At 41.1% G+C, this 13871-nt stretch overlaps 1 protein-coding gene across 1 annotated transcript in view; it reads left to right on the forward strand.

Annotated features, from left to right (window-relative positions):
- The window catches only part of MAN2A1 (mannosidase alpha class 2A member 1), a 215318-nt gene that overhangs the window by 54217 nt on the left and 147230 nt on the right, over nt 1-13871 (forward strand). The window contains exon 4 of the mRNA XM_065406341.1: nt 6634-6805. Coding sequence (XP_065262413.1) covers nt 6634-6805 — 172 coding nt within the window. The remainder of the gene's footprint in view (nt 1-6633; nt 6806-13871) is intronic.

The following is a 13871-nucleotide window of genomic DNA, read 5'->3' on the forward strand; positions in this document are numbered from 1 at the left end:
GTATTTTATACAAGATAGATCATGTGAGGTATCATTGAAAAGGTTATGATTTACTGAATATGATTATCCTATTTGTATGCATGTATTATTTTCATATCTGAAGTTAGGAATATTGTCTATGCCTCTACTACAAATGTGTTTACATCTGGGGAACTCCCACTAGACAGAGTGAAATCAGTCTAGATGGCTCGCTGGGAAGGGCCGTTAGGGAGAACAATAGGTCTTAAAAGATGCTAATCACCCACCGGGTAGCCTTCCTCAGAAGCCTTCCTGGGGACACTGCAAATAGCCTCTGAGTTATGGCTGCCTGACCCTACAGGGATGTGTGACCAAGTCACCTGGTACTGGACTCCATGATAATACTAGTGTTTTTCCACTGACCGGTGTTGGGAATCAAACTGGGAGACAAAGGATTCCCGCCATATGCAAAAACTATTTAAGGCAGGGGAGTGACATCGTGGTTCATTCTTCTCTGACTCCCCCTACCCCCCAAGAAAGAAGACTGCTGGAAACACCTGAGAAACAAAAGGACTGAACGCAGGGTAGAGGGTGGTCTAGCCTGTGAATGGAATATCTGGAGTTTTAAGCTGGAAGCAAGTGCAGCTTGCCTTCAAGACTCTCTGCAAACTGCCTAGAACAACGTTTAGAGTGAGAATTGCTGCTCATATCGATTTTGTTAGTACGTTAAGCTTAGATGTCGTTTTTGTTTTATTTGCTAGGTAATCTGCTTTGGTCTGTTTGCTATCCCTTATATTAACTACAAAAGATAGATTTTAAGTGATTAAACTTGTTTTTCTTTTGTCTAAAACCAGTGTGTGTGTAAATCATAACTTGGGGCAGAAAGCTTTGTATATTCCTCCCCACATTGAGGGAGGGGCCGAATTTCATGAGCTTATGCTGTACAATTCTCTGTACAGTGCAAGACAGTACAATTTTGGGTTTACCCTCTGGGGGGGAATGTGCACTTGAGTACTGGGCAATTCCTTAGCTGAGCCTTTCCATGCAGAGCTGATTTCATTGTCTCTGTGTTTCTGCAGCTGGGTGTGTCCCTACCTGTGTGCTGGTGAAAGTGTGAGACCGGGAGTGTTTCTGCAGCTTGTCACAGCATTACAGGGTGAAAGGGGAGCCCAGACTGGTGGCTCAGGCGGGCTTAGTGATAATACAGTTCCAGGCAGCACCCTGAAGGGTGGGGAACCCGTCACACCTCCTTTCACAATATTCTATAAGGACAAGTTTTCCTTAAGGCTACACTCCAGGTTTCTTCCTAAAATGTCTCCTGAGTTTCACCTGGATCAGATCCTTTACCTACCAGTTTTCTTTGCAAAATCATGTAATTCCAGTCTGAAGATATCGTTTCATACTCTAGATGTTGGAAGGGTGTTGGCCTTCTATCCAGATAGGGCTAAATCATTTTGAATGTCTACTAAACTGTTCTTTTGCCGACAGATGTAAAGGTTGTGCTATTCTTACACAAAGACTATCTAAATGGATTACTGCGTGTATTATTGATTGTTACAGTGCTGCTAGTGTTCCACCGTCTTCTGGTGTGTCAGCTCACTCCATTGTCTACATCTATAGCTCTAATTAAAAATGTCCCAGTATCTGAGATCTGCAGAGCTGCTACAGGTCCTCAGTACATATCGTCTCCAGGCACTATGCCTTAGTTGATTCCTCTAGATTTGAAGTGGGGGAGTTGGCAATGCAGTTCTTTTGCTATGTTTTGGACTTTATTCCAAAGCTCTGTTTTCCTTATGGGGATCTTGCTCAGGAGTCACCTGAGGTGGAGCATCCATAGGGACACTACTCGAAGAAAAACGGTTACTTATCCTGTGCAGTAATTGTAGTTCTTAGTGGATTTCCCATAGGGGGAGACACCTCTACCAGCCCTCTTTTCCTTCTGATTTGAAGTTTCCTTCTGAGACTTGGCGATGGAGAAGGAACTGAGGGCAGTTTACCCGCACAGCCTGGTGTAGCCTCAGTGCGGAACACGAGGATATCAGCAGTGCGTGCACGGACCAAACTGACACTGCTAATGAAAATCTTTGATCAAAGATGGGTGGGGCACATGCATACCTGACCTGGAGTACCCATAGAGATACACATCTCGAAGAACTGCAGTTACTGCTAAGATTGCCAGTTTTTGGTTGGATGTATTCCTGGAGATTTCATCACATGACATTTTTAATTAAAGATTAATCTTTAATTCCTTGAGACTCCAGGACAATACTGGAGGGTTGGCAACCCTAGTTACTGCACAGGCTGAGTAATCTCACTTTATGATGGGAAAGTGAACAGGTTAAAATAGTACTAAATTTTGTATGCATCCCCTATGTTACCCATAGGGCCTAGTGGTGGGGGGACATTGTAGGGGCCAAGATTAGTTACAGGATACCAAAAAGTGTAAGACGTGTTTTCAAAATTTCAGAAAAGGGACAGTTATGAGGGTTTGTAACGAAGTCTAGGAGTGCTTGTCAGTATTCCCGGTACTATCAAAAATTCAAGGGGAGTATTTCTAATTCTATTTTTAGGGGCTTTTGAATGTTTAGTTTTGTGAGCTACGGAGAGGGTTTAAGGGCTAGTAAAAGCCAGACGTTTTACACAATGCTTTCAGGGTTGCTGCTGTTCCACTGTAATACCTGACATGCAGCTTCTTTTGCTGAATACACACCACTTGTTCGTTTTTTTAGTTGGTCTCATACTAATGTATTAAGTTTTGCATTAATGTATAAAATATAATTCAACATAAAAAAACTTCTTGATTACTCTATTGTATAGCATCTGTAAAAGCTAATTTACTGTTATATTGTGCCAGTTTTACTGTGTATAGGAAAAAGTGTAACAAGCTATCTTTCAATCCATTCTCTATTAATTGTGTGATATCGTAATCATCGGACTAGAAGGGATCTTGGTAATATTTGTAACTATTCCAGAAGAACTTCATGGTGTAAACAGTTCTTAATTCATAGTCCTCGAGTGGTGTGCTGGTTCACATAAATATCTTTGAAATATTTGTCTTTGATTGTTGAAATGTGAAAGGAAAATGAATTAATAATTCTGAACCCACTTCCTACTGCATGGAAAAATCCACAACAAAACATTCTCTGGAATGGATGTAGTTCACAGCAAATTATAGCTCTGATAAAAATAGCAAGTTAGAGAAAATAAGAAATTTTTCTGGTTTGTTGCTTTTCCTTTTTCAGTCTCCTTGCAAGTATTGCACATAATAATTCACTGTCTACTTTTGTTAACCTGTTGCAATCTCAAACAATTTGTATGTTTTATATTTAGTTTTTAAGCAATCTTATTTTAATTACTTTTTTCTTGTAAGATGTATTTTCCCTCCACTAAGTGACCCTGTCAAACAGCTTAGGCCCCTACTACTAAATCTATTAAAATTTAGAATTGTGGGGTGATTCCTTTAGATTTTAAATATGATTAAAAAAAGCTTAGCTATAATCCTAGTTGAGGCTTTAAAGAGATGCTGCTGCGTAAGGAAACCACAAAAGTGCTATTACACTCTGAAAACTGGCACTGAGGGTGGTTCTCTTTTTCCTCTGTGACCTAAAAAAAAAAATCTATTTTACTTTACTCAATTTATGAGTAAAAAGATGTCTTCCCCACCCCCACCCCCCCAACTGCCAGCTCTGCAAACTTTATCTGAAACCTGAAAGTCAAGCTTTAGTCTTTGTGGCTATCATCATCATTATCATCACCAATAATAAAAGTTTTGCATATGAAACTTAGTCAACAATTTGGATGTGTGAACTGGAAAAGAATTAGCTTATTTTTGCCAAAATGTATTGGCTCTGCAATACTAACAGAAGTAAAACTTTATTTAAAAAAAAAATTTGAGTCATTAAGATAAGTACATAGGATCTGAATACCTGGACAGAGAAGATCTGTTTAGTAAAAAGGAAGCTTTTTTTGGATAGTTGGTTTTCTGTTTGATGTCACACACTAAAATATTCTTTTGTATTAATTTGCTGGCCTTGAAGCAATATTTAATGCTAGTATTGCCAGAGCTGTATTGGACTAGTGTGTTGAGTTTTTGATGAAAACTAGTGGGGTTTTTGATGAAAAATCCCCTTTAGTGTTTAAATGTTACAGAGACAAGTTTCTCATCTGTTGCTTACTCTTGAGGGGTGCTCTGCAGCTGCTGTTTTCACTCCAAAGCCACCTGTTACCTTCCTTTGTCATCACTGTACAGCAATATACATTGCAGCTACAGACATCAGGAAAAGGAAGAGACTACGTGTGTTCTAGGTAGATAGAGATCATCTCCCTTCCTTGTTCACCCTGGGAAAGGGGGTGAAGAAACCATGCTCCCAGCAGGGCCTGTGAAAGGGAGCAATATGAAGTATTTCCCTGTGCACTTTCATAGGGTCTTTGGGGAGGGGGTTAAGAATCTCATGGCAAGATGCCCTCCCTTCTAGGATTACCAACATTGTATTTCAAAAATACAGGACTGTTTTCTTAGTACGCCTATGGGGGAGGAGTACCCTGTACCCACGGGGGCCAGGGGTGGGATGCCCAGAACCACAGAAGGTGGGGAGAACTAACCATGTGGCAGTTGAGGAACCCTTCTGTGCCCTGAAGCAGTCAGACTGTCTTGGCTGCTGGGGTCCAGCTCCGGAATTGAACAAGGGAGCACTGAAGGGGCAAGATTGGGAGGGGAGCAGAAGATGCATTTGTGAGTAATGGCCCCCTGCTGGACAGGGCTCCCTGCTGACTCCAGCCCTTGAGTGTCTCCCTGTCTGCTGTCACTGCTGGCTCTGTCTAGCAGGGCAAGTGGATGGGGCTGTGTGCCCTGGAGCTGTGCTGAAGGGCCAGGGTCAGGAAGGGGCTCTGTCTGGCAGGGGGGTCAGTACTTGCGGGATGTAACTTTCCATTTCCCGCTCACAGAGTTTCTGCCAACGCCCCCAGGAGGGGAACATAATTGCTGGTTGGTGGCAGCTGCAGCAGTGGAAGAGCAAGGCGGGCAGGGAGCCTGGTTCTGGCAGCTAAGGCCATCTGCACAGAGCCCTGTCTGCTTTTCCGGCTGGACAGAGCTCCCTCCTGACTCCAGCCTCTCAGTGCCGCTCCATCAGGTCTTTGTGCCCCCCAATAACCTAATTGCCTCCACCCCCCCAGGGGGCCACGCCCCATAGTTTGGGAACCTCTGCACTGTAGGTACATCGGTTCAGTAAATCATGGGACTGATTCTGCATTACTAAATTGTCTAATTTTGCAAACTTTGTATCACTGGAAGGTAAGGTAATATTAAAAATATCATTATGCAAACCAGTTTTTATTATGTTGAAATATGGGATAAAAGGTGTCCCGTACTTATTTAGTATGGGACAGGCAATTTTCTATTTAAATAATGCCCGTCCTGACTGTTCACAGCCCTACTTGAGGCCTAAGCAGGTGGTTAAGCTCCTCCTGCAGAGCATCCTTTTTCCTCACTCTCCACTTCGTGTTTTATGCCGGTAGAATTGATATGCATCCACAAAGCACATCTTCCATCCCCAATTACCTTTAGCAATAAATCCTTTCCCTCAGTATCTGTGTTTAGCTTCTCTTAAAAGCCATATAGCATCACTGGTACTTGGCTATGTTCCTCTTCACCCTTTTTCTAGGGGAAAACACACGGCTCTTCACCTTCCTCTCCAGCCATGGATGTAGGGTGAAGCTGGGGCATCTTTAATCCAGCCCCCCCTCACATCTTTTAGAGAAGAGGAGGATTTGAGTGTACTTCTCCTCCCTTCTTAAGCGTTAGGTGTGTGTGTGTAGGTGTAGGTGGAGGGGGAGGGAGGGAGGGAGTGTGGCTTGCTGGGTTTTTTCAGATCCCCTCTCTGCAAACCTGATGGGTGAGCTATTGGAAACTTCTTCCCTGTCCTTTAAGCCTTGATGGGGGGAGTGGTCAGAGAGGGCTTGAACATTGAGCTGGTGGGAGGAATCACACTACCTAGGGCCCAGGCAACTTATTTCCTTTCCCAGAATCAATGCCTGCAGTGCATTTTGGTGTGTTTCCTTGGTGATGGTGTCCCACCAAAAAGAGGCAGTAGCTGAAGGTTTCTAGGCAGAGGAGGCTACAGGGGTCAGTAGTTAAAAAAAAATGTAAGCACCACAAAGAGAATTTAAAGTGGTCATTTCTGCTTCAAATATTAAGCTTCAGGCCTTCTCTGTTTAAACCTTTTTTCTTTTTGTGTTTCCTTCTTATTTTTTTCTGTGTTCCCCTGCCACTATAACCAAACTCCTTACCCTAGCAATTACTTCATCATGGATTATGCTAAAACTACAAGACTCTTTTGTAACTGAGCCGTTTGACAATTTATCTTCATGTAAATATGGTACTACAGGCTGGAATGTTAGGTTTTTAAGGTGAGCATGTTTTTTTAAAGAAAAACCAAGGTATAAAAATTGTAAAACCAAAACCAAAAAATTGACACAGACTTTAAAACAGCTTAGGAGGATTCCTAATGCTTATTAAAGTCTAGCACTGCAAAATAGCCCACAGTATGATAGGTTTGAGCATTTAAATGTGTGCTACACAATAATGTTTAAAACTAACCCTTTTTCTGATGGGGTGAAATCTTTAGATAGGACCATTTAAACTTAGATTTATGCCATGTATTCTTATTTTTAACTTAGGTTGGTTGAAGACTTTTGATGACTACTTCAGGGATCAGACACAACATATCTTAAACAACATGGTGGTAAAACTGCAAGAAGACAACAAGAGGAAGTTCATGTGGTCTGAAATCTCTTACTTTTCAAAGTGGTGGGATGGAATAGATAGCCAAAAAAAGGATGCTGTTAAAAGGTTTGAACATCTGTATTATTTGCTGATATATACTATATTTGTAAAGTTTTGTAACTCTTAATGATGCGCTTAAATATATGTAAACTTGGAGCTTCATTGCTAGAAGTATACATTTCTTAAAGTTACCTTATTTTTAATATTATGCTGGATGATGGTGGTTATACTTACATTTTTTCATAATTTTTAATAAGGTTTTTTTCAGGGAATTGGAGGCAGGCTGCATATAAGACAACTGCATTTGGCAAAGAACCAAATAAAAATATCTGTGTACATATATTAGGATCAAATAGTAGCTGCTCCATAGTTCAAGTTGCAATTCAGTCTTCATTTTAAGCCTAATTTATACTTCCCATCCCCAGCACATAAAAAAGTTACGTTGGCCTCAACATTGATAAGTTGGGCCTGAAGCTAAGGTAGAATCTTTCTGTAAACTATGTGCATATGAGAATGGGTTCCTTGATTAGGACATCTAGTAATTGAGGTGTTCATCAGATTTAAAAAAAAAATAAATCCTTGATGTTTTTGACAACACTCTGTAGCAATAAAAAATATTGTCCTCCTTAGATGAACTCTAGTGCAAGGACTACTTTTTTATTTGAGAACAATCAAATTTAGAGAAAGTATCAACATTTTTATTAATGACAATAGGGTAATCTCTTACAGTGTTCTTAAGCTACCCTTAAAAAAAGAAAAGCGGGGGAGGGAAGCAAGCCTCTCTCCATTTAATTTGTGGGGATAGTCCTGAAAATGTAAACTGATCACTTGAGGGGCTTCTAAATAGAATAAGAACTTTCCACCAAAATTAAAGTTCTCAAATGAGTTGGTTTGCTCCATCTATCTTGAGAATGTAGAGTAGAAGATTAAGTTTAAGAGATTTCCCCATTATTGCCAACCCAAAGTGATCAAAAAGCATGAGTCAGGTTCTCCTCCAAAATTATGATTGGTTTAAAAATCATGAGACTAAAAAAAGGGGGGGGGGAAGTATTTGTCTTCTGTTTTTTAACCTGAAAAGGTGCATTTTTCACATTTTCAAACTTCTTTACAAAGATGTGGGCTAGAAACTTAAATAAATAAATCTGATATTCTCATGTAATCATAAAACTCCAAGAGCTGGGACTCTGATAAAAAGAACAAATATCAAGACTCTCATTAAAATCACAAGAGTTGGCAACATTATTTATGTATTTCATGGTGGGATGTGAACCAGGGGATGGGCTGGAAGATGCCACCTCACACTGCTGTGTTTCCTGTCCCCAGTCTCCAGATAAACCCAGTATTCCCCTTATGTAGAGCTCTTAAGATGCTGACTTCCTATGGATCTTATTAGGTCTGTGAGAATTGCACATATTGTTAGGATTTGTCTTGTGGAACTTAGTAGGGGGTGTGAATGGTGATGGCAGATTATGTGGTGAGGGGCAGTGGAGAAAGAGAGGAAAGTGAGTAAAATAGCAATAGGAGCTGCAGAAGTAAGAGGTCTACTTCTTTCAGTATTATAGTAGTCTCTTAAATTAGCATTACAAATATTTTTTCTATATCCATTCACTGCATATTCTTGCCTTAGTCACTGCATCTGGTTTAATGTTAGTACTGAATTTGCCCAGGCAATTTTACTTGGGCAATTTCTGACTTGACTGGGTTTTTATGGAATTAATTTATAATTCAGACATTACTGCCTTTGGAAATTCTGAAAGTTGATTAAAAACTCTTGATTGAAAGTGAAATTCAGGGAGCGATAGTGATGGGTGACCCATTTCCACCCCTCTTGTGCCATTCCTAAGCTCACGCCTCATTCCTTCCTTCCCTTCTCTTGTTGTGTCTGGAATGCCCATTCTATATCTGTTTAAACAAACAAACAAACAAAAAACCACCCAAAGCTGTTCATGACCGCTTCATATCTCTCTCTTTCCAGCTCTTGGCTATGAGAGACCTGGATCCCTCTATCTGACCTCGCCTATGCAACTACCCTCTTTTATGGAGGCATCACCTTCTCTTACATTCTCTTCTCTGGACCAGACTTTCTCCTCTTTTGAACAGTACTGCCTCCGACTCTCCTCTCCTTTCTTCCTCCATGTTCCTGTTATCTACTGTCCACCCAACTCCTCCCCCATCAGTCTTCGTCTTTGATTTAGACTCCTGGCTCTCTTCCTGTCCTCAGTCCCCTACATTAATCCTTCAGCTTCCATGCTGATGGCCCATCTGACCCCTTAGATTCATATTTCCTTGTCCTCACTTCTTCATTTGACCATTTGACCTGAAGCCCTGATTCAACTCTTCCACTCACCAAAAGGGCCATTCCATTTATTTGGTCTTCACCAAACACAGCACTCTCTCCAATTTCTCTATTGCTGAATGCTCCATCTTTGACCATCGTTGGATCTTTCACCCTCTCCCATCAACTCCCACCCACCCCCGGACCTGTCACTCAGCCTGTCCATGACTTCCAGTCCCTCAGCATTGTAGACTTCTAATCCGCTCTCAGTCCTATCCTCCCCACCCTCTGTCCTTTCTTCTATTGATATGGTTGTTGATTCTCTCCATGCTTCACTATCCTCCACCCTTGACTTTTTTGGGCCTCTCTTCTGCTCCTGCTCTTGCTCCATGTTGCTTCTCTGATGGAAATCCTGTGACCAGGCTGGCTTCCTCCGCTAGAAATTCATTCACTCTTATTTCAGTTAAGCCATCTTCTGAGCTGAACAACACTGTTTCTAACTTGAGTGAATCCCATGTCCTCAATCCCAGCCATCTTTTCTGAACCCTTTACGCACTCGCCACTCCCTCTCCTCTTCCTGCCGTCACTTCTCCCTTCATACAGGATCTCACTGATTGCCTGCAAGAGAAAACACAAACTATTAAATGACCTTCCCCCTCAGCTTGCCTTTCCTTTCCCTCCTACAATTGTCTCCTGCTTCTCTTAGCACATAAGTTTCTCACCTTTTCTCTATCTCTAATCCATCCTCTTCTCCCCCCCCCCCCCCAGTAACTTCACCCCATCCCATCTTTTGATCTCCCTCATGCCCACTCATATCTCATAAGAACATAAGAACATAAGAAAGGCCGTACTGGGTCAGACCAAAGGTCCATCTAGCCCAGTATCTGTCTACCGACAGCGGCCAATGCCAGGTGCCCCAGAGGGAGTGAACCTAACAGGCAATGATCAAGTGATCTCTCTCCTGCCATCCATCTCCATCCTCTGACGAACAGAGGCTAGGGACACCATTCTTACCTGGCTAATAGCCATTTATGGACTTAGCCACCATGAATTTATCCAGTCCCCTTTTAAACATTGTTATAGTCCTAGCCTTCACAACCTCCTCAGGTAAGGAGTTCCACAAGTTGACTGTGCGCTGCGTGAAGAAGAACTTCCTTTTATTTGTTTTAAACCTGCTGCCTATTAATTTCATTTGGTGACCCCTAGTTCTTGTATTATGGGAATAAGTAAATAACTTTTCCTTATCCACTTTCTCAACATCACTCATGATTTTATATACCTCTATCATGTCCCCCCTTAGTCTTCTCTTTTCCAAACTGAAGAGTCCTAGCCTCTTTAATCTTTCCTCATATGGGACCCTCTCTAAACCCTTAATCAATTTAGTTGCTCTTTTCTGAACCTTTTCTAGTGCTAGAATATCTTTTTTGAGGTGAGGAGACCACATCTGTACACAGTATTCGAGATGTGGGCGTACCATGGATTTATATAAGGGCAATAATATATTCTCAGTCTTATTCTCTATCCCCTTTTTAATGATTCCTAACATCCTGTTTGCTTTTTTGACCGCCTCTGCACACTGCGTGGACATCTTTAGAGAACTATCCACGATGACGCCAAGATCTTTTTCCTGACTCGTTGTAGCTAAATTAGATTCTCCTCCTTTACTTTTGTAGCTAAATTAGATTCTCCTCCTTTACTCGTTGTAGCTAAATTAAATCTCCTCCTTTACTTTTCTCTTTCTTAATCTCTCTTTGCTCTGGATCTTTCCTCTCACAATAAAATCATGCTTTGTATTGTCCATCTTAAAAAAATAAATAAAACAACCCATCCTTGATCTCACTTGCTTCTCTGGCTACCGCCCCTTCTCCCTTTGATTTCTGAGATTGTTGAATGAGCTGCTTACAGATGCTGTCTGAAGTTCCTCTCCTCCAATTCTATTCTAGACCTTTTTTCAGTCTGGCTTCCACTCTTGTGCTCCACTGAAACCACTCTTGCCAAAATCCTCAATGATCTCTTCCTAGTCAAAACTCACCACTACTCCATCCTCAGCCTCCTTCACCTGTCAGCTGACTTCAATAACATTGACCATGCTCTTTTTGAAATCTTGTCCTCTTGATTTCCATGACTATCCTTTCCTGGTTCTCTTCCTAATTCTCTAATCACTCCTTAAACATGTTCTTTAAATGATCCTCATTTCCCCCCACAACTTTCTGTGGGGTTTCCACAGGCCTCTGTCATTTGCCCCCTTCTCTTCTTCCTCTACACCTTATTTTTAAGTAATCTCATTTACAAACACAAATTCAACTGCCATCTGTTGCTGACAACTCAGAGTGCTACCGCTCTACTCCAAACCTGTGTTCTTCTGTTCAAACTAAAATCTTGACCTGTATTTCTGACATATCCTAGTGGATTTCTAGTACTCATCTTAAGCTCAATAAGTCTAAAACAGAGCTCTTAATCTTCCCCTGCAAGTCCTCTCTCAATTGCTGGACGGCACCAACATTCTGCCTGCTACTCAGGGCCTTAACTTGGGTGTTGTTTATGACTTGGACCTCTCCTTTGGCTTCTCATGTTCAGACTGTCTAAATCTTGCTGATTCTTTCTGCATAATATTTCTAAGATACCGCCTTTCTTATCCAACTATTGAACTAAAACTGTTGTCCCAGTTCTCATCATCTCATGTCTGTTACTGCAGTATCCTTTTCTTTGGCCTTGACAAATGCAATCTTGACCCTCTCATATCCATTTAGAATGCTGCTGCAAAGATGATTTTCCTAGCTTTTTGCTTTGACCATGTCATTCTCTTCTCATCCCTCTACCGGCTTGCCCCCTCTATCATATCAAATGTAAGCTACTTGTCTTCACTTTCAAGGCCCTTCACAGCCTATCTCCACCCTACCTATCATCTCACATTCTCTATTGATACGTTGACTCCTGCCTTCATCGGCCACTTGTTAAATTTTCAAATAAGCACCTTTGTGATTTCACCCATGCTGACCTTCATGCTTGGGAAGAGCATCTTATAAACATCTGCACAACTACTTTGGTATCCTCCTTCAAAACCCCTCTTTTAAAACTCTTCTGTAAAACCTCTAGAAGGTTAACTGTTAGGCCATTTGTGTGCTGAGACCATTGCCAATCAGCTTAGTTAATACTGTTTCTTCTTCAAGTAGATGCAGCTGTGTATTCCACATAAGAGCTGGAGAATTTTGCCTAGCAGTACACATAGGGACAGTATTCATGCCTTGTGGGTGTAGCCCACCCTCTGGCTATATGAGGCGGTGCCACTCCAACCCCCCCATGGTTCCTTCTCACCGCCCATAACTGGAGTTGGAGCTCAGTGGTTATCACTTCACATTCACTTATCTGTTTTCTGAGAATTACCCTTCCATGTACTGTATATAGTTTTTATGTAGTTAGTAGTATTCTAGATAGTGTTAGGATACTTATTGCCCTGTGTGATGCCCTCACTAGGGTTCAAATACTACCTGTAGAGTGAGTGTGAGTGTAGCGATTCCTAATAGTCATCCCTACATGAGGTGCTTGCAGTGTTCAGGCAAGGGGCGTACTAAGGAGTGGTGCTCTTATATTTAAGTTGTTCACCAAAAGAACCCAGGTGGTCAGTGAATTACGCTTGAAGCAGCACCTTTCTGAGCAGGCCATGAGGCCTGGACTCTCCACTTGTCCAAGACTTTGCCATGGTTGTGGCCTCCACTGCCATGATACTCAATATGCAGAAGCTCAGAAACTACCCAGTTCTGCCACCTCTATTCCTAGTGACTAGGGACCAAATTTTTAAAATGTATTTTAAGTATCTAACAATGCAGATAGGCATTTAGTGGAATTTTCAAAAACACCTAGGTGAAATAGGTTGATTTCAATTATCTGCATTTTTAGATTCCTAAATACCTTTTAAAATCTGGCTCTAGTACCTTACTATGCAAGTGGTGCCACAGGACCCTCTGTTGCTTTTTACAGATTCAGACTAACACGGCTACCCCTCTGATTCTGAATCAATGAGATTTTTTTTACAGAATACAGTACTATTCCATGTGAATAAGGGTGGCAAAATTTGGCCCTACAATTTAAAGTCCATTCACCAAGTGATCTAAAATCCCCTCTGATAAAGCCATTTGGAATAATGTAGCATACTAAAAAATTCAACATTTATGTTTACAAGGAGAGAAGAAAAGCTTGTGTCCAAGATTCCATAGGCTCCTTTTAGATTTTTTCATCTACAAAAGTCTGAAGTAAGGGGGTTAGTCCTAGAATATGTGCATAATTACATATCTTTCCCTTTGCTTTGCATGGTAAAACAAGCTAATGGGAAATTTTAAAGTATTGCTGAACTTGCTGACTTATTAGAGTAGACCTCCTGGTAGCCAAATTCTTGCCTGACTAATAGCTGTTCGGCAGTGGGTTGCAGAGGTATTATCCTTTGAATCAAGCTTCTTTCTTTCTGGCTGTGTTTAGAAAGATCCTTGTTGATATTTAATACTTACAGAAATCACATTTTTCTAGGACTTGTTTTGATGTTTTCTCTCTTAATCTGTCTCTCAAATATTTATTACAGTAGTTGTCACTGAGATCATTTTGGGGGGAAGAATGGTTTTAATAGTTTTATAAACCAGTCACATTGGTCAGTTACATTTGTTTTTGCAGCATTTTAGCCGTGTTGGTCCTGGGATGTTAGACAAGGTTGGTGAAATACCTTTTATTGGACCAACTTCTTTAGGTGAAAGAAACAAGCTTTCAAGCTTCTTTAGAGGTCTGTTATATTATCAGCCTCACTAAATCTTGACAAGAAAAAATATATAAAAAACAGGATGGCAAGCAAAAACAAAATTACTGTGTGAA

This window comes from Emys orbicularis, chromosome 6 (genome assembly GCF_028017835.1).
Source record: "Emys orbicularis isolate rEmyOrb1 chromosome 6, rEmyOrb1.hap1, whole genome shotgun sequence".
Taxonomy (NCBI): domain Eukaryota; kingdom Metazoa; phylum Chordata; order Testudines; family Emydidae; genus Emys; species Emys orbicularis.